The sequence below is a fragment of the Prunus avium genome, chromosome 2, assembly GCF_965620075.1.
Source record: "Prunus avium chromosome 2, drPruAviu1.hap1.1, whole genome shotgun sequence".
Taxonomy (NCBI): Eukaryota; Viridiplantae; Streptophyta; class Magnoliopsida; order Rosales; family Rosaceae; genus Prunus; species Prunus avium.
Window position 1 is genome coordinate 16,853,345 of NC_142285.1, and position 19,057 is coordinate 16,872,401.

General features: G+C 38.9%; 1 protein-coding gene and 1 non-coding gene across 2 annotated transcripts; one reads left to right on the plus strand and one right to left on the minus strand.

The window, feature by feature from the left end:
• Positions 1-6,154: 6,154 nt before the first annotated feature.
• Positions 6,155-7,600, minus strand: LOC148296569 (uncharacterized). Its single transcript, XM_088248567.1, has one exon. The coding sequence runs from the start codon at positions 7,598-7,600 to the stop codon at positions 6,155-6,157; it is 1,446 nt and encodes a 481-aa protein (XP_088104693.1).
• Positions 7,601-8,138: 538 nt separating this feature from the next.
• LOC148296570 (small nucleolar RNA R71) lies at positions 8,139-8,245 on the plus strand. Its single transcript, XR_015834279.1, has one exon. It is a non-coding gene; the product is annotated as a small nucleolar RNA R71 (small nucleolar RNA).
• The last annotated feature ends 10,812 nt before the right edge of the window (positions 8,246-19,057 follow it).

The window sequence follows — 19,057 nt, forward strand, 5'->3', positions numbered from 1 at the left end:
TGATCCAATTTAGTTTCCCTACACAAAATAGAAACAAAAACAAAGAACATAAAACAAGGAAGAAAGAAATAAGTAACTCAAGCAAATAAGTTCCCAAGTTCAATTAGATTAATGGATTGATTCTAGCTAAAGTATGATTAAGCCATGGTGTGTGGTCATAACCTTGTGTTCCTAATTCCCTAATTTGATCATTTGTTGTCTAACCTAAAATTAAGCATTAGGAACCCATTAAGCATAGAAGAACATTTTAAACAACCAAGCATGTATCTAATCCCTGTTGTCGAATGTCCATACATACTCTTCCTATTCATAGTTCAATTCGAATTATGGCATGGTGTATACTCTTAATTCAAACCAAGATAGCTAACATGCAAGCCTAAATGGTGATCAATCATTCAAACTAGCATATTAACTTATAAGCATAATGAATAAGAACAAAAACCATAATTGAAACTTGGAAACTAATTAAACTTGAATACTTAAGAAAGAATGTACATTACAAGAAAAATAAATTACAACTAAGAAAACATTAAAGAAAGCTAGAATTGAGAACTAGAAAGGAAAACTAAGAGAATTTGAGGGAGAGAAGGGAAGGGAGCTCTAGAGAAGTGTTTGAGAGCTCCCCCCCTTGGGGTGTGTTTACAAGCTTGGGAAACCTCACTATATATAGGCCTAAGGAAGCTGAAAATCTGAATTAAGTATGGCTAATGCATACAACACTTGTTTTATAAAATCTGAAATGGTTGATGCACTTCACTAATGCATACAACACTTCCATTATAAAATCTGAAATGGTTGATGCACTTCACTAATAAATCCCACCAGCAGCCCTAGCTCATCTTCATGTCACCATGACCAAGCTTCCAACCAGAAATAATAGCTCATCCTGAGGTCAGCATGACCAGCAACTTCAAGGGCTTACGAATTGGGCTTCCCTTAAGCAAATTAAGACTTTAAGCACTCAAACTTGAAGTTCAGAATGTCTTCTTTCCAGCCATATATCATTTGGGCCAATCCAAGGTCGGAGGAGGAAGTTAAGGCCAAAACAAATTGCTAACTCATTTTGCGCGCTGATAAAATCCATCCTGAGCATGACTCTGTGTTTGCTAGGTAACAGACTCCATATTTATCCAATGGGGCTGAATTTTGGATATGTTATATTACACACCCATTGGAACAACTTTCATGAAGAATGTGGCCTCATCCGAGCTATGTAGGTTGCTGAAACAAAGCTTGCAATATGACCTACGAAACTGGGCTGGCAGGGGGCTGTAGCCATAATGAATTTGTCTTTAAGCTCTTCATCAATTCATCCAAATTAGGCCTTAACATGCTTGAATTGCATGAATTATGTTCTCCAAAGCCATCATTGTTACCTAAAGCTCAATTAACTGAAAGATAAACACAAAAAGGATTAAAAGCACAAGTTTAACTCAAAAACATAACCAAATCATAAGCTAGAAGGGTAAGAAATAATATACAATTATGAACCGATCAAATACCCCCAAACCTAGATTTTGCTAGTCCTCGAGCAAAACAACACAAAACAAAGTTAAAAACAAAACTAGAAGTTAACTAAACCACTTTCGTAGGTAACTCGATTGCATTTAGCATATGCAACAAGCCTTTAAACCTCTAGGCATCCCTAGTAGGAGGAGTTGTGTCTCCTGAGGGTTTAACAGATACGATACCCACAAACGTTTTACTGACTCTGTAAAACAAAGTAATTAGAAAACTTAAAGATTGTTAGTCCTTAAGCAAAACCAAAAACAAAAACAAACACAAAAACACAAAGAACTTAAAACAATTTTTCCGAACATTTTCTGAAGAGAAATGACTCATGCACATGACTTAAACGTTTTAACAATAAAAGCTCAATTTTTAGACATTATTTACAAAGCGGCAAAGTTCTAAACACAATATGCTCAAAGTGTAGTAGTGTGATAGCCAAATGCAACAAATTCCCCAATCTTAGTTTTCACACAATTTCAAAAATCATACAAAGCATAAGTTCAACTTCAAATCTCACCAAAGTTGTCCTCTCACAAATGAATCACTCAGAAGAGGGCTATAATGCACACTCAGTTATAAACATGAGAATAGAGTTAAACCATAAGGGACTTAACTCGCAATAGAAATATGAAGAACTTGCATTAATATGATCTCAAGAAGGATGTCAAACACTTAAAAGTAGAAAAATGAATGCAATTCAACCACATGACATTTAAGATCAATTTAGGTCTTTAACATGGGTTGTAATGGGGCCAAGGGTGTAAGGTGAGTAAGAAATGAAGGATATGGATAATACAAAGTCCAAGGAACTCGCAATGCAAGAGCATAAAATAATTGTTTACAAGACTTCGAATCATCACGATTAGATTTTTTTCTTTTACCTGATCAAAACTCCTTATACCCTTCATTTACATTGATTCACTCCTTTCCTGAACAACCACCAATTTATTTTGAAGGCCCAAAAATGAAATTTCATTCAACCACCACTTAATCACAACTTTTCTCTTTTCTTTCACCAATTGTGTGAATTTTTTTTTTCTTCGAAATTCCCAAACTTAGTATGAAAAACACATCCCAATTAAAGCTCATGAGTTCTTTAGAAAGGTAAATATTTGTTTTTCAGGCTAAGGCGAGGAAATATAATTGGTTAAATGAAAGAAAAGGTTTACATGTAGGCTCAAAATGGTTAACAATGGAAAATCATGCTTAAGCATGCATAAGGTTAGCTTGAAAGGCACAAACGATCCAAAGAGGGCCTTAATATCACTTCTTAAATGTCATGAAATCAAATTGCATAAGAATGAATGACTTTTAAGTGTTCAACCAAATCAATAAATAATGAGATCAAACAACAACTTTGATGACAAGAAAATAAGAGTATGTATATAACACTCATGAATTGAAGTACAAGGCTCAAAAGCTCACTTTATATGGTTATATAAGTCTAATTTGTGCTTGATACAATTCTTTGGGTCATGCAAATCCTTTAATTGGAAAATTATGAAACAAATGGCAAGTGTAAAGAAGGTTTCAAACATATCATGCTAGAACAATGCCAAATTTTTTTTTTATTTTTTAATAAAGAAAAAAAAACACTAAAATAAAATGAAATCCAATTTTTATTTAAGTCATGCAAACATTTATCACTATCTCATCATAAGTGTTCGGAAAGTGACTCAAAACAAAAACAAAACAAAACAATACTTAAAATAAAAACAAGCAAAAAAATAAATATATTTTTTTTTCAATTATTATTTTTTTTAATTTTAAGAAAAACCAAATTTACTTGCTAAACTCCAATACCCCCAAACCTAGAAATGAACATTGTCCTCAATGTTTAAAAATTAGCCACAACCAATGTCATAACAACAAATGAAGGGTATTAAAGCAAATAAAAATCACAAAACATACAAAAATAAAATAAAACAATTACAAAATAAAAATTACAAAACAAACAATCAAATAAAATAAAATAAAATAATAAAATAAAAAAACACGAAACAGTAAAACACTCAAAACAGTAAGCCCTAACAGATAGTCTTACACAAACTGAAACCCAAACAATTGAAAGCCCAACCCAAAATGAAATTAACCCAACAACGGTAAAACCCGACCCAACATGAAATCTGAAGCCCACACGTTTAAATTTAATTTTTTTCTTAAAAAGATAAAACGTGAATTATGAGCGCAAAGCGGGATTTCTAAAAAGAGGGAATGTGGTCCCTGATGTCGTTTCATGGATAGTCACGGGCAGAAAGCAGGAGCCACGTGTCGACGCATAGAGGCGCCGCAGATCCACAAGCGAAAATTACGGGCTCATGGAAAGGCGCGACAACTTTGCTGAACGCGTCCGTTCAGACAAAGCAAGTCGTGACAAATGTGTTGGAAACGGTTGGAAAGTGAGAAGGTTGTGGGACTCGAGGAACGCTGGATATTCAGAAAACGCTTAGACGCTGCAACGGCTAGGGTTTGTTTGTCAAAGACTACATCTATAAGAAGGAAAAAGAAGGGAAAAAAACAAAAAACAAAAAACACACAAACTCAGAAACACAAAAGAGAAAAGAAGCAAGAAAAAGAAAAAAAAAGTGAGAAATCAAATGGCTTCTTCCTACCCCTTTTCGTTAGATCTCAACCTGCACCAAAATGGATTCAGTTGCATCCTCAACTTGTGATACTCGCAAGTGCACGAACCGTTGGTAGTTTAGCGTATGTAAGTGCGAGGTCGATTCGACAGGGATTGGTGATTGAATGATCCAATTTAGTTTCCCTACACAAAATAGAAACAAAAACAAAGAACATAAAACAAGGAAGAAAGAAATAAGTAACTCAAGCAAATAAGTTCCCAAGTTCAATTAGATTAATGGATTGATTCTAGCTAAAGTATGATTAAGCCATGGTGTGTGGTCATAACCTTGTGTTCCTAATTCCCTAATTTGATCATTTGTTGTCTAACCTAAAATTAAGCATTAGGAACCCATTAAGCATAGAAGAACATTTTAAACAACCAAGCATGTATCTAATCCCTGTTGTCGAATGTCCATACATACTCTTCCTATTCATAGTTCAATTCGAATTATGGCATGGTGTATACTCTTAATTCAAACCAAGATAGCTAACATGCAAGCCTAAATGGTGATCAATCATTCAAACTAGCATATTAACTTATAAGCATAATGAATAAGAACAAAAACCATAATTGAAACTTGGAAACTAATTAAACTTGAATACTTAAGAAAGAATGTACATTACAAGAAAAATAAATTACAACTAAGAAAACATTAAAGAAAGCTAGAATTGAGAACTAGAAAGGAAAACTAAGAGAATTTGAGGGAGAGAAGGGAAGGGAGCTCTAGAGAAGTGTTTGAGAGCTCCCCCCCTTGGGGTGTGTTTACAAGCTTGGGAAACCTCACTATATATAGGCCTAAGGAAGCTGAAAATCTGAATTAAGTATGGCTAATGCATACAACACTTGTTTTATAAAATCTGAAATGGTTGATGCACTTCACTAATGCATACAACACTTCCATTATAAAATCTGAAATGGTTGATGCACTTCACTAATAAATCCCACCAGCAGCCCTAGCTCATCTTCATGTCACCATGACCAAGCTTCCAACCAGAAATAATAGCTCATCCTGAGGTCAGCATGACCAGCAACTTCAAGGGCTTACGAATTGGGCTTCCCTTAAGCAAATTAAGACTTTAAGCACTCAAACTTGAAGTTCAGAATGTCTTCTTTCCAGCCATATATCATTTGGGCCAATCCAAGGTCGGAGGAGGAAGTTAAGGCCAAAACAAATTGCTAACTCATTTTGCGCGCTGATAAAATCCATCCTGAGCATGACTCTGTGTTTGCTAGGTAACAGACTCCATATTTATCCAATGGGGCTGAATTTTGGATATGTTATATTACACACCCATTGGAACAACTTTCATGAAGAATGTGGCCTCATCCGAGCTATGTAGGTTGCTGAAACAAAGCTTGCAATATGACCTACGAAACTGGGCTGGCAGGGGGCTGTAGCCATAATGAATTTGTCTTTAAGCTCTTCATCAATTCATCCAAATTAGGCCTTAACATGCTTGAATTGCATGAATTATGTTCTCCAAAGCCATCATTGTTACCTAAAGCTCAATTAACTGAAAGATAAACACAAAAAGGATTAAAAGCACAAGTTTAACTCAAAAACATAACCAAATCATAAGCTAGAAGGGTAAGAAATAATATACAATTATGAACCGATCAAGGGGTCACAATGGTCCCGCTTAAAACCCAAACTTCTTAGACACCGAAGGTGTCGCCTAAAGAACTCCTAGACACTGTGTTGACGTAGGTGCTCACTGGGGTTACCAAGAGTTAGCTTATATGAAAAAAAATGAGTTAGCTTATATGAAAAAAAAAAAAAAAAAAAAAAAAAAAACAAATCTTTTTTTTTTTTATATAAATTTATTTATTTATTTATAAAAAGAAACAGAAACTTAAAATGACTAAAATAAAAACAAAACAAGTAAAGAGAAAGGATTGAAATGCTCCCCCCCTGATGCGATTAGGTCGACCGCTAACGTGCTTCTTCTTGAACACATGGGTTGCCTCCCAAGAAGCGCCTTAGTTAATGTCTTGGCAAGACATTATGCAATCAGATTATGATGAGTTGGGGGGTTTCGGATCAATCGTCTCAAGATAGTTCACCCAACTTCTTCTCCTCTTCCTTTTCCTTTTCTTTTTCTTCAAGTGTGCAAGGGGTGTAACTTTGAACATGCCATTGGATGGTTCCACTTTCGTAGAGCATGGATCAAGGGGCTCAAGTGGTAACCCAGAAATTGGTGGAAATGGATGGAACACTTCTAGGGCAGCTACCACTTCTTGGAACTTTGGTTCAACTTGTTCTTCCTCTGCTTGTGCAATGACAACTTCTATAGCATCAGTGGGCTGTTTCTGCAAACTCTTAGAAGAAACTTCATCATTCACAACATCAATTGAAAAACAAGTATCAAGAGAGATAGAAGGTTGAGATGGAGGATCAAACACTTTAAATTCAGCAGTTTCACCCAACACAGTCATGGAGAGGGTGCCATCTTTCATATTGATAATTGTGTTTGTTGTGGCCATGAATGGTCGTCCTAAAAGAATGGGATCAACACGATCTCCATTTGGATTGTCCTCCATATCCATCACTACAAAATCAACAGGGAGAATTAGTGTATTAACTTGAACTAGAATATCTTCTACAATACCTTTTGGATATTTGATAGAATGATCAGCTAGTTCAAGACGAATTGAAGTCTTCTTCATCCCTTCTAAGCCAAGCTCTTGATAAACTGAATATGGCATTACATTGATGCCTGCTCCCAAGTCCAACATGGCTCTTCCAACCTTCTTGTCTCCAATGTTAATTGGAATGTCAAAGCTGCCAGGATCTTTTGATTTTGGTGGAAGCTTCCTTTGCAACACAACACTTACATTCATGTCGAGCTTTACTTCTTCATTTGGAGCAAAATTGAGCTTGTGAGTCTTCAAGTTCTTGATGAACTTTCCATATGCAGGAATCTGTTCAATAAGATCAAGAAAAGGCAAATTGATATTAACTTTACTCAAAATATCATAAATCTCTTTAAAAGCCTTATCTTGCTTTGCTTTCTTAAGACGCCCTGGAAATGGAATAGATGGAACATATGGAGCGGGTGCCACGTGTCTATCTTTTTGAAGATGTGGTGGCACGAATTTGTCATCCCTTTTATGCAATTGGAATTGTTTGGATTCCCGAGAATCTGATTTGGCCTTAGGAGCAGATTGGGATGTTTTGGGCTGTTCTCCTTCTGAAGTTGTGATCTCCTCCTCTTCATCTTCATTTCCTACAACCACAACATCATTTGAAAGATTAGAATCAACTTGATTATCAATGATCTCACCTGATCTGAGCACATGAATGGCCTTGACTTCATGGTTCTTTGGGTTGATCTCAGTTTGGCTTGGCCATTTCCCAGGCTCTCTTTGAGTTATTTCAGCAGCTATTTGGCCTAATTGGACTTCCAATTTGGAGATGGCAGCTTGTGTGGTTTGCTGAAAATTGGATTGGTTGATTGCCATCTGCTTCACTATATCCTCCAATGATGATGATGATTGTTGTGGCCTTTGGAATGAAGGGGGATTTGCTTGATTCTGGGTATTTCTCCATGAAAAGTTTGGATGATTCCTCCAACCTGGATTATAACTTTGAGAGTATGGATCATTTCTTGGACCTTGGTTGTAGGAATTTACCAACTTAGCTTGCTCTTGCACAAATTCTGGATATCCAGCCCCAAGTGGACAAGCTGTGGTAGCATGGTCATGAGTTTCACAAATGCTACACACTTCCTTCGGAGGGCTTCTTGAGTTTAATGCAAGAAGAGCATCTAGCTTTTGTTCCAGTTTTGAAATCTGCACACTAGAAGCATCATTAGAACCACTAATAACACGTTTACCTCTTGTATCCGTATGTTGGGTCTCCATTGCTATCTCCTCAAAGAGTTCGTACGTTTCTTCTGGAGTTTTGGTTTTAAAAGAACCACCTGCAAAATTGGTGACTATATTATGACTAGAAGGGGTTAGTCCTTTATAAAACATACGCATTTGAAGCTTCAATGGAATCCCATGATGAGGACATTGGTTGAGCAGCCCATTGAATCTCTCCCATGCTTCACAAAACGATTCATCATCTTGCTGTGCAAATAATAAGATCTTGTCCCTAAGCATGTCGGTCTTTTGTGTGGAGAAGTATTTCTCCAAGAACTTCTTTTGAATGGCAGCCCATGTAGTGAGTGAACCAGGCTTCAAAGAATTCAACCAATACTTCGCCTTATCCTTTAAAGTGTATGGAAACACTCTCATTCGAAGTTGATCTTCCGTCACACCTGTCAAGGGAAAAGAACTCACAACATTAAAAATATCCTTTATATGAGTTAATGGATCTTCATTAGGTAAACCATAAAAGGAAGGCAACATATTAAGATGAGAAGATTTAAGCTCATAATTTCGAGCTACAGTGGGCAGCAAAATGCTTGAAGGAGATGCTGGAATTGTTGGGATATCAAGTTCTCCCATGAACTCAATGGCAGCCATCATTTCTTCTTCTTCTTGGTCTGAACTTGCTTCCGAATTTGAAGGTGAAGAACCAGGAAGTTCAGTGTGGAGAGCAAGACTTGTAAATGTAGCAAGACCTTGCTCTTTTGCAGTTGACAACTCCCTTTCTAGACGATTCTGAATTTCAGAGGTCACCCAATTGGGTTGCAATGATGGTCCAGCGTTTAAAGATCTCGAACGTTGGAATGAAGACTTCACTTGTTCAAGGAATGGTCTGTTAGACATAAACTACCTGAAACAAAAAATTAGATTGATTAGAAACACTAAAAAGAATAGGGTAACCTTGGGCACATAACCAGGGAAGAACTTTCGTTCAGTCCCCGGCAACGGCGCCAAAAACTTGTTGTTTAATTATGTTAAGTCGCAAGTGTACGTGCCAATCAGTAGTATAGCAAGACAAGTACGAGATCGTACCCACGAGGACTGAGAAGTTAAAATTAGTTATGTACTTAGGTTACCAAATTCAAGAAGTTAGGAAGTTAAGTCTAAAACAGAATTTAAAGCAAGAGTGAGTTTGTTGGAATGAAAACTACTAAAAGGGAATGCAAAATAACAAGTTACCAAAGCTAAGAAGTTGACCTACGAAAATAAGCTAAAAATGCATTCCTGTAATTGACAATCAGAAAGTTGGTTTTCGCAAACTGTGAATGCAATTGCATGTTGTGTGTGCAATTCCCTAGTTTCTGTTGGCAAATTGAATGTTGTGAAATGTTCTCAAACACTAGGGGTTCAACTTCACCATGACAATCCAATTTCAAGCTACAAGTTAACGATCACCTAAGTTGATTACAATTTCTGGAGTTCGTTCTTTCTTATGTATGATTATCCATATGGTGTTTGGTTTTAATCAAGTACTCAGAAAACACAACTTAGCTAAGGTGTTTAGTCTAAGCTATGAATCTGAATCCATTAAGCTTAAGAAGAACACAAAGGAACCAAGTAAACATTTGAACATGGTGTTTGTCCTAAATGCATTACCCACTCATTCACTAATCGGTTCAAGAGTCATATGGTGTTTATGTAAACTTGAACTAGATAACCAACATGCATGTGTTCATAGTGGCCAGTTATTTAAACATGCATAAAGATTCAACTAAGAACAAGTGAATGAGACCAGAAAATTAAAAGTAATCAACAAAGGTTAATCATTAACTTAAAACATGAAATTATCTTGTCAGGTTACATTGAAACCCTAGCTATGGATTTAGTTACTCATGATGGAAAAGAGACTTGAACAGAAATGAGAAAACATAATGAATGCAATAAGAGTAGAAAAAACCCATTTTCTGAAGTTCTTGTGGTGTCCAAGACTTCTCCAAGTGCTTCTCCACGTCTAATGCTTCTCCAAGAGCTTTCTCACGTCTAGACGGAAGTATGAAGGATATGGAGGTGATTTGGGATGAGTTTGAGTGAGTGGTGATGGCTAAGAAAGATGAAATCGTAGGAAAATGGAAGATAGGTTTGCTGGAGTTGTTTTGGTGAATTGAGTTTGGGAAAATGATGGAAGTGTTTGAGGATGGCTGGAGTGAATTGTGGGGTTGTGAATCCCAGGATTTTTTGTGTCTTGAATGTGGAATGGATGTGGTATTTATAGGGAGAGGGGAGTGATAAATCTGAATTCAATATGGCTAATGCATACAACACTTGCATTATAAAAGATGAATTGGTTGATGCACTTCACTAATGCATACAACACTTGCATTATAAAATCTGAATTGGTTGATGCACTTCACCAATAAATCCCACCAGCAGCCCTAGCTCATCTTCATGTCACCATGACCAAGCTTCCAACCAGCTACAATAGCTCATGCCTAGCTCACCATGACCAAGCTTCCAACCAGCTCATCCTCATGTCAGCATGACCAGCAACTTCTTGGGCTTACGAATTGGGCTAGGCTGAATCAAATGATGACTTTAAGATGTCTATTGTGAAGTTCAGAATGTGTTTGATCCAACCACACAAGTATTGGCCCAATCCAAGCTTGGATGAAGAAGTTAAGGCCAAAACAAATTGCTAACTCGTTTTGCTCGCTGACAAAATCCATCCTGAGCATGGTTCTGTGTTTGCTAGGTAACGGACTCCAGATTTATCCAATGGGGCTGACTTTTGGATATGTTATAGTACACACCCATTGGAACAACTTTCATGAAGAATTCTGCCTCATCCGAGCTGTGTAGGTTGCTGAAACAAAGCTTGCAATATGACCTACGGAACTGGACTGGCAGGGGGCTGTAGCCAAAATGAGTTTGTCTTTAAGCTCTTCTTCCATTCATCCAAATCAGGCCTAAACATGCTTGAATTGCATGAATTATGCTCTCTTACTCTATTGGCCTACAAAACACACAAATAGAGGCAAATAACTCAGAATTATAGGAAACTAAGCAAAAGAAGTAAGTAAATTGGGCATGTATATGTATGATTTCGGATCGAGCCCAAAACTTGGGCAACATCAAAATATGGTGGGAGGAGTCATTTGGTGAGTTTTCAGTGAAATCTAATCGCTAGAAGTAGGGAATACACTAACCACTCCAATTAGGAACGAACTGTCATTGAACTTCAATTGTCCAATTTCTCACACCTATTGACTTCGGATCGAGCCCAAAACTTGGGCAACATCATAATATGGTGGGAGGAGTCATTTGGGTAGTTTTGAGTGAAATTCAATCGCTAGAAGTATGGAATACACCAACGACTCCAATTCGGAACGAACTGCCGTTGAACTTGAATTGTCCAATTTCTCACACCTATTAATTTCGGATCGAGCCCAAAACTTGGGCAACATCATAATATGGTGGGAGGAGTCATTTCGTGAGTTTTGAGTGAAATCCAATCCCTAGAAGTATGGAATACACCAACCACTCCAATTAGGAACGAACTGCCGTTGAACTTGAATTGTACAATTTCTCACACCTATTGATTTCGGATCGAGCCCCAAACTTGGGCAACACCATAATATGGTGGGAGGAGTCATTTGGTGAGTTTTTAGTGAAATCCAACCGCTAGAAGTATGGAATACACCAACGACTCCAATTAGGAACGAACTGCCGTTGAACTTGAATTGTCCAATTTTTCACACCTATTGATTTCGGATCGAGCCCAAAACTTGGGCAACAACATAATATGGTGGGAGGAGTCATTTGGTGCGTTTTGAGTGAAATCCAATCGCTAGAAGTATGGAATACACCAACCACTCCAATTAGGAACGAACTGCCGTTGAACTTGAATTTTCCAATTTCTCACACCTATTGATTTCGGATCGAGCCCAAAACTTGGGCAACATCATAATATGGTTGGAGGAGTCATTTGGTGAGTTTTGAGTGAAATCCAATCGCCAGAAGTATGGAATACACCAACCACTCCAATTTGGAACGAACTGCCGTTGAACTTGAATTGTCCAATTTCTCACACCTATTGATTTCGGATCGAGCCCAAAACTTGGGCAACATCATAATATGGTGGGAAGTCATTTGGTTAGTTTTGAGTGAAATCCAATAGCTAGAAGTATGGAATACACCAACCACTCCAATTAGGAACGAACGGCCGTTGAACTTGAATTGTCCAATTTTGAACACCTATTGATTTCGGATCGAGCCCAAAACTTGGGCAACATCATAATGTGGTGGGAGGTGTCATTTGGGGAGTTTTGAGTGAAACCAATCGCTGGAAGTATGGAATACACCAACCACTCCAATTAGGAACGAACTGCCGTTGAACTTGAATTGTCCAGTTTCTCACACCTATTGATTTCGGATCGAGCCGAAAACATGGGCAACATCATAACATGGTGAGAGGAGTCATTTGGTGAGTTTTGAGTGAAATCCAATCGCCAGAAGTATGGAATACACCAACCACTACAATTTGGAACGAACTGTTGTCGAAATTGAATTTACCAATTTCTCGCACCTATTGATTTCGTATCGAGCCAAAAACTTGGGCAACATCATAATATGGTGGGAGGTGTCATTTGGGGAGTTTTGAGTGAAATCCAATCGCTAGAAGTATGGAATACACCAACGACTCCAATTAGGAACGAACTGCCGTTGAACTTGAATTGTCCAATTTTTCACACCTATTGATTTCGGATCGAGCCCAAAACTTGGGCAACATCATAATATGGTGGGAGGAGTCATTTGGTGCGTTTTGAGTGAAATCCAATCGCTAGAAGTATGGAATACACCAACCACTCCAATTAGGAACGAACTGCCGTTGAACTTGAATTTTCCAATTTCTCACACCTATTGATTTCGGATCGAGCCCAAAACTTGGGCAACATCATAATATGGTTGGAGGAGTCATTTGGTGAGTTTTGAGTGAAATCCAATCGCCAGAAGTATGGAATACACCAACCACTCCAATTTGGAACGAACTGCCGTTGAACTTGAATTGTCCAATTTCTCACACCTATTGATTTCGGATCGAGCCCAAAACTTGGGCAACATCATAATATGGTGGGAAGTCATTTGGTTAGTTTTGAGTGAAATCCAATAGCTAGAAGTATGGAATACACCAACCACTCCAATTAGGAACGAACGGCCGTTGAACTTGAATTGTCCAATTTCGAACACCTATTGATTTCGGATCGAGCCCAAAACTTGGGCAACATCATAATGTGGTGGGAGGTGTCATTTGGGGAGTTTTGAGTGAAACCAATCGCTGGAAGTATGGAATACACCAACCACTCCAATTAGGAACGAACTGCCGTTGAACTTGAATTGTCCAGTTTCTCACACCAATTGATTTCGGATCGAGCCGAAAACTTGGGCAACATCATAACATGGTGAGAGGAGTCATTTGGTGAGTTTTGAGTGAAATCCAATCGCCAGAAGTATGGAATACACCAACCACTACAATTTGGAACGAACTGTCGTCGAAATTGAATTTACCAATTTCTCACACCTATTGATTTCGTATCGAGCCAAAAACTTGGGCAACGTCATAATATGGTGGGAGGTGTCATTTGGGGAGTTTTGAGTGAAATCCAATCGCTAGAAGTATGGAATACACCAACCACTCCAATTAGGAACGAACTGCCGTTGAACTTGAATTGTCCACTTTCTCACACCTATTGATTTCGGATCGAGCCCAAAACTTGGGCAACATCATAATATGGTGGGAAGTCATTTGGTTAGTTTTGAGTGAAATCCAATAGCTAGAAGTATGGAATACACCAACCACTCCATTAAGGAACGAACTGCCGTTGAACTTCAATTGTCCAATTTCGAACACCTATTGATTTCGGATCGAACCCAAAACTTGGGCAACATCATAATGTGGTGGGAGGTGTCATTTGGGGAGTTTTGATTGAAATCCAATCGCTAGAAGTATGGAATACACCAACCACTCCAATTAGGAACGAACTGCCGTTGAACTTGACTTGTCCACTTTCTCACACCTATTGATTTCGGATCGAGCCCAAAACTTGGGCAACATCATAATATGGTGGGAAGTCATTTGGTTAGTTTTGAGTGAAATCCAATAGTTAGAAGTATGGAATACACCAACCACTCCAATTAGGAACGAACGGCAGTTGAACTTGAATTGTCCAATTTCGAACACCTATTGATTTCGGATCGGGCCCAAAACTTGGGCAACATCATAATATGGTGGGAAGTCATTTGGTTAGTTTTGAGTGAAATCCAATAGCTAGAAGTATGGAATACACCAACCACTCCAATTAGGAACGAACGGCCGTTGAACTTGAATTGTCCAATTTTGAACACCTATTGATTTCGGATCGAGCCCAAAACTTGGGCAACATCATAATGTGGTGGGAGGTGTCATTTGGGGAGTTTTGAGTGAAACCAATCGCTGGAAGTATGGAATACACCAACCACTCCAATTAGGAACGAACTGCCGTTGAACTTGAATTGTCCAGTTTCTCACACCTATTGATTTCGGATCGAGCCGAAAACTTGGGCAACATCATAACATGGTGAGAGGAGTCATTTGGTGAGTTTTGAGTGAAATCCAATGGCCAGAAGTATGGAATACACCAACCACTACAATTTGGAACGAACTGTTGTCGAAATTGAATTTACCAATTTCTCGCACCTATTGATTTCGTATCGAGCCAAAAACTTGGGCAACATCATAATATGGTGGGAGGTGTCATTTGGGGAGTTTTGAGTGAAATCCAATCGCTAGAAGTATGGAATACACCAACGACTCCAATTAGGAACGAACTGCCGTTGAACTTGAATTGTCCAATTTTTCACACCTATTGATTTCGGATCGAGCCCAAAACTTGGGCAACATCATAATATGGTGGGAGGAGTCATTTGGTGCGTTTTGAGTGAAATCCAATCGCTAGAAGTATGGAATACACCAACCACTCCAATTAGGAACGAACTGCCGTTGAACTTGAATTTTCCAATTTCTCACACCTATTGATTTCGGATCGAGCCCAAAACTTGGGCAACATCATAATATGGTTGGAGGAGTCATTTGGTGAGTTTTGAGTGAAATCCAATCGCCAGAAGTATGGAATACACCAACCACTCCAATTTGGAACGAACTGCCGTTGAACTTGAATTGTCCAATTTCTCACACCTATTGATTTCGGATCGAGCCCAAAACTTGGGCAACATCATAATATGGTGGGAAGTCATTTGGTTAGTTTTGAGTGAAATCCAATAGCTAGAAGTATGGAATACACCAACCACTCCAATTAGGAACGAACGGCCGTTGAACTTGAATTGTCCAATTTCGAACACCTATTGATTTCGGATCGAGCCCAAAACTTGGGCAACATCATAATGTGGTGGGAGGTGTCATTTGGGGAGTTTTGAGTGAAACCAATCGCTGGAAGTATGGAATACACCAACCACTCCAATTAGGAACGAACTGCCGTTGAACTTGAATTGTCCAGTTTCTCACACCAATTGATTTCGGATCGAGCCGAAAACTTGGGCAACATCATAACATGGTGAGAGGAGTCATTTGGAGAGTTTTGAGTGAAATCCAATCGCCAGAAGTATGGAATACACCAACCACTACAATTTGGAACGAACTGTCGTCGAAATTGAATTTACCAATTTCTCACACCTATTGATTTCGTATCGAGCCAAAAACTTGGGCAACGTCATAATATGGTGGGAGGTGTCATTTGGGGAGTTTTGAGTGAAATCCAATCGCTAGAAGTATGGAATACACCAACCACTCCAATTAGGAACGAACTGCCGTTGAACTTGAATTGTCCACTTTCTCACACCTATTGATTTCGGATCGAGCCCAAAACTTGGGCAACATCATAATATGGTGGGAAGTCATTTGGTTAGTTTTGAGTGAAATCCAATAGCTAGAAGTATGGAATACACCAACCACTCCATTAAGGAACGAACTGCCGTTGAACTTGAATTGTCCAATTTCGAACACCTATTGATTTCGGATCGAACCCAAAACTTGGGCAACATCATAATGTGGTGGGAGGTGTCATTTGGGGAGTTTTGATTGAAATCCAATCGCTAGAAGTATGGAATACACCAACCACTCCAATTAGGAACGAACTGCCGTTGAACTTGACTTGTCCACTTTCTCACACCTATTGATTTCGGATCGAGCCCAAAACTTGGGCAACATCATAATATGGTGGGAAGTCATTTGGTTAGTTTTGAGTGAAATCCAATAGTTAGAAGTATGGAATACACCAACCACTCCAATTAGGAACGAACGGCAGTTGAACTGGAATTGTCCAATTTCGAACACCTATTGATTTCGGATCGGGCCCAAAACTTGGGCAACATCATAATGTGGTGGGAGGAGTCCTTTGGTGAGTTTTGAGTGAAATTCAATCGATAGAAGTATGGAATACACCAATCACTCCAATTAGGAACGAACTGCCGTTGAACTTGAATTGTCCAATTTAGAACACCTATTGATTTCGGATCGATCCCCAAACTTGGGCAACATCAAAATATGGTGGGAGGTGTCATTTGGGGAATTTTGAGTGAAATCCAATCGCTAGAAGTATGGAATACACCAACCACTCCAATTAGGAACGAACTGCCGTTGAACTCGAATTGTCCAATTTTGAACACCTATTGATTTCGGATCGAGCCCAAAACTTGGGCAACATCATAATATGGTGGGACGAGTCATTTGGTGAGTTTTGAGTGAAATCCAATAGCTAGAAGTATGGAATACACCAACCACTCCAATTAGGAACGAACGGCCGTTGAACTTGAATTGTCCAATTTCTCACACCTATTGATTTCGGATCGAGCCCCAAACTTGGGCAACATCATAATATGGTGGGAGGAGTCATTTGGTGCGTTTTGAGTGAAATCCAATCACTAGAAGTATGGAATACACGTACCACTCCAATTAGGAACGAACTGCCGTTGAACTTGAATTGTCCAATTTCGAACACCTTTTGTTTTCGGATCGAGCCCCAAACTTGGGCAACATCATAATATGGTGGGAGGAGTCATTTGGTGAGTTTTGAGTGAAATAAAATCGCTAGAAGTCTGGAATACACCAACCACTCCAATTAGGAACGAACTGCCGTTGAACTTGAATTGTCCAATTTCACAAACCTACCGATTTCGGATCGAGCCCAAAACTTGGGCAACATCATAATGTGGTGGGAAGTCATTTGGTTAGTTTTGAGTGAAATCCAATCACTAGAAGTACGGAATACACCAACCACTCCAATTAGGAACGAACTGCCGTTGAACTTGAATTGTCCAATTTGGAACACCTACTGATTTCGGATCGAGCCCAAAACTTGGGCAACATCATAATATGGTGGGAGCACTCATTTGGTTAGTTTTGAGTGAAATCCAATCGCTAGAAGTATGGAATACACCAACCACTCCAATTAGGAACGAACTGCCGTTGAACTTGAATTGTCCAATTTGGAACACCTATTGATTTTGGATCGAGCCCAAAACTTGGGCAACATCTTAACATGGTGGGAGGAGTCATTTGGTGAGTTTTGAGTGAAATCCAATCGCTAGAAGTATGGAATACACCAACCACTCCAATTAGGAACGAACTGCCATTGAACTTGAATTGTCCAATTTCTCACACCTATTGATTTTGGATCGAGCCCAAAACCTGGGCAACATCATAAAATGGTGGGAGGAGTCATTTGGAGAGTTTTGAGTGAAATCCAATCGCTAGAAGTATGGAATACACCAACCACTCCAATTAGGAACGAACTGCCGTTGAACTTGAATTGTCCAATTTCTCACACCTATTGATTTTGGATCGAGCCCAAAACCTGGGCAACATCATAATATGGTGGGAGGACTCATTTGGTGGGTTTTGACTGAAATCCAATCGGTAGAAGTATGGAATACACCAACCACTCCAATTAGAAACGAACTGCCGTTGAACTTGAATTGTCCAAATTCTCACACCTATTGATTTTGGATCGAGCCCAAAACCTGGGCAACATCATAATATGGTGGGAGGAGTCATTTGGTGATTTTTGAGTGAAATCCAATCGCTAGAAGTATGGAATACACCAACCACTCCAATTAGGAACGAACTGCCGTTGAACTTGAATTGTCCAATTTCTCACACCTATTGATTTCGGATCGAGTTCCAAACTAGGGCAACATCATAATATGGTGGGAGGAGTCATTTGGTGAGTTTTGAGTGAAATCCAATCGGTAGAAGTATGGAATACACCAACCACTCCAATTAGGAACGAACTGCCGTTGAACTTGAATGGTCCAATTTCTCACACCTATTGATTTCGGATCGAGCCCCAAACTAGGGCAACATCATAATATGGTGGGAGGAGTCATTTGGTGAGTTTTGAGTGAAATCCAATCGGTAGAAGTATGGAATACACCAACCACTCCAATTAGGAACGAACTGCCGTTGAACTTGAATGGTCCAATTTCTCACACCTGTTGATTTCGGATCGAGCCCCAAACTAGGGCAACATCATAATATGGTGGGAGGAGTCATTCAGTGAGTTTTGAGTGAAATCCAATCGGTAGAAGTATGGAATACACCAACCACTCCAATTAGGAACGAACTGCCGTTGAACTTGAATGGTCCAATTTCTCACACCTATTGATTTCGGATCGAGCCCCAAACTAAGGCAACATCATAATATGGTGGGAGGAGTCATTTGGTGAGTTTTGAGTGAAATCCAATCGCTAGAATTATGGAATACACTAACCACTCCAATTAGAACGAACTGTCGTTGAACTTGAATTGTCCAATTTCTCACACCGATTGATTTTGGATCGAGTCCAAAACCTGGGCAACATCATAATATGGTGGGAGGAGTCATTGGTGAGTTTTGAGTGAAATCTAATCGCTAGAAGTAACCACTCCAATTAGGAACGAACTGCCGTTGAACTTGAATTGTCCAATTTCTCACACCTATTGATTTCGGATCGAGCCCAAAACTTGGGCAGCATCATAATATGGTGGGAGGAGTCATTTGGTGAGTTTTGAGTGAA

Coding starts and splice junctions, on each gene's coding strand:
- LOC148296569 (XM_088248567.1), bottom strand. CDS start 7,600: ATGGCAATCAACCAATCCAATTTTCAGCAAACCACACAAGCTGCCATC.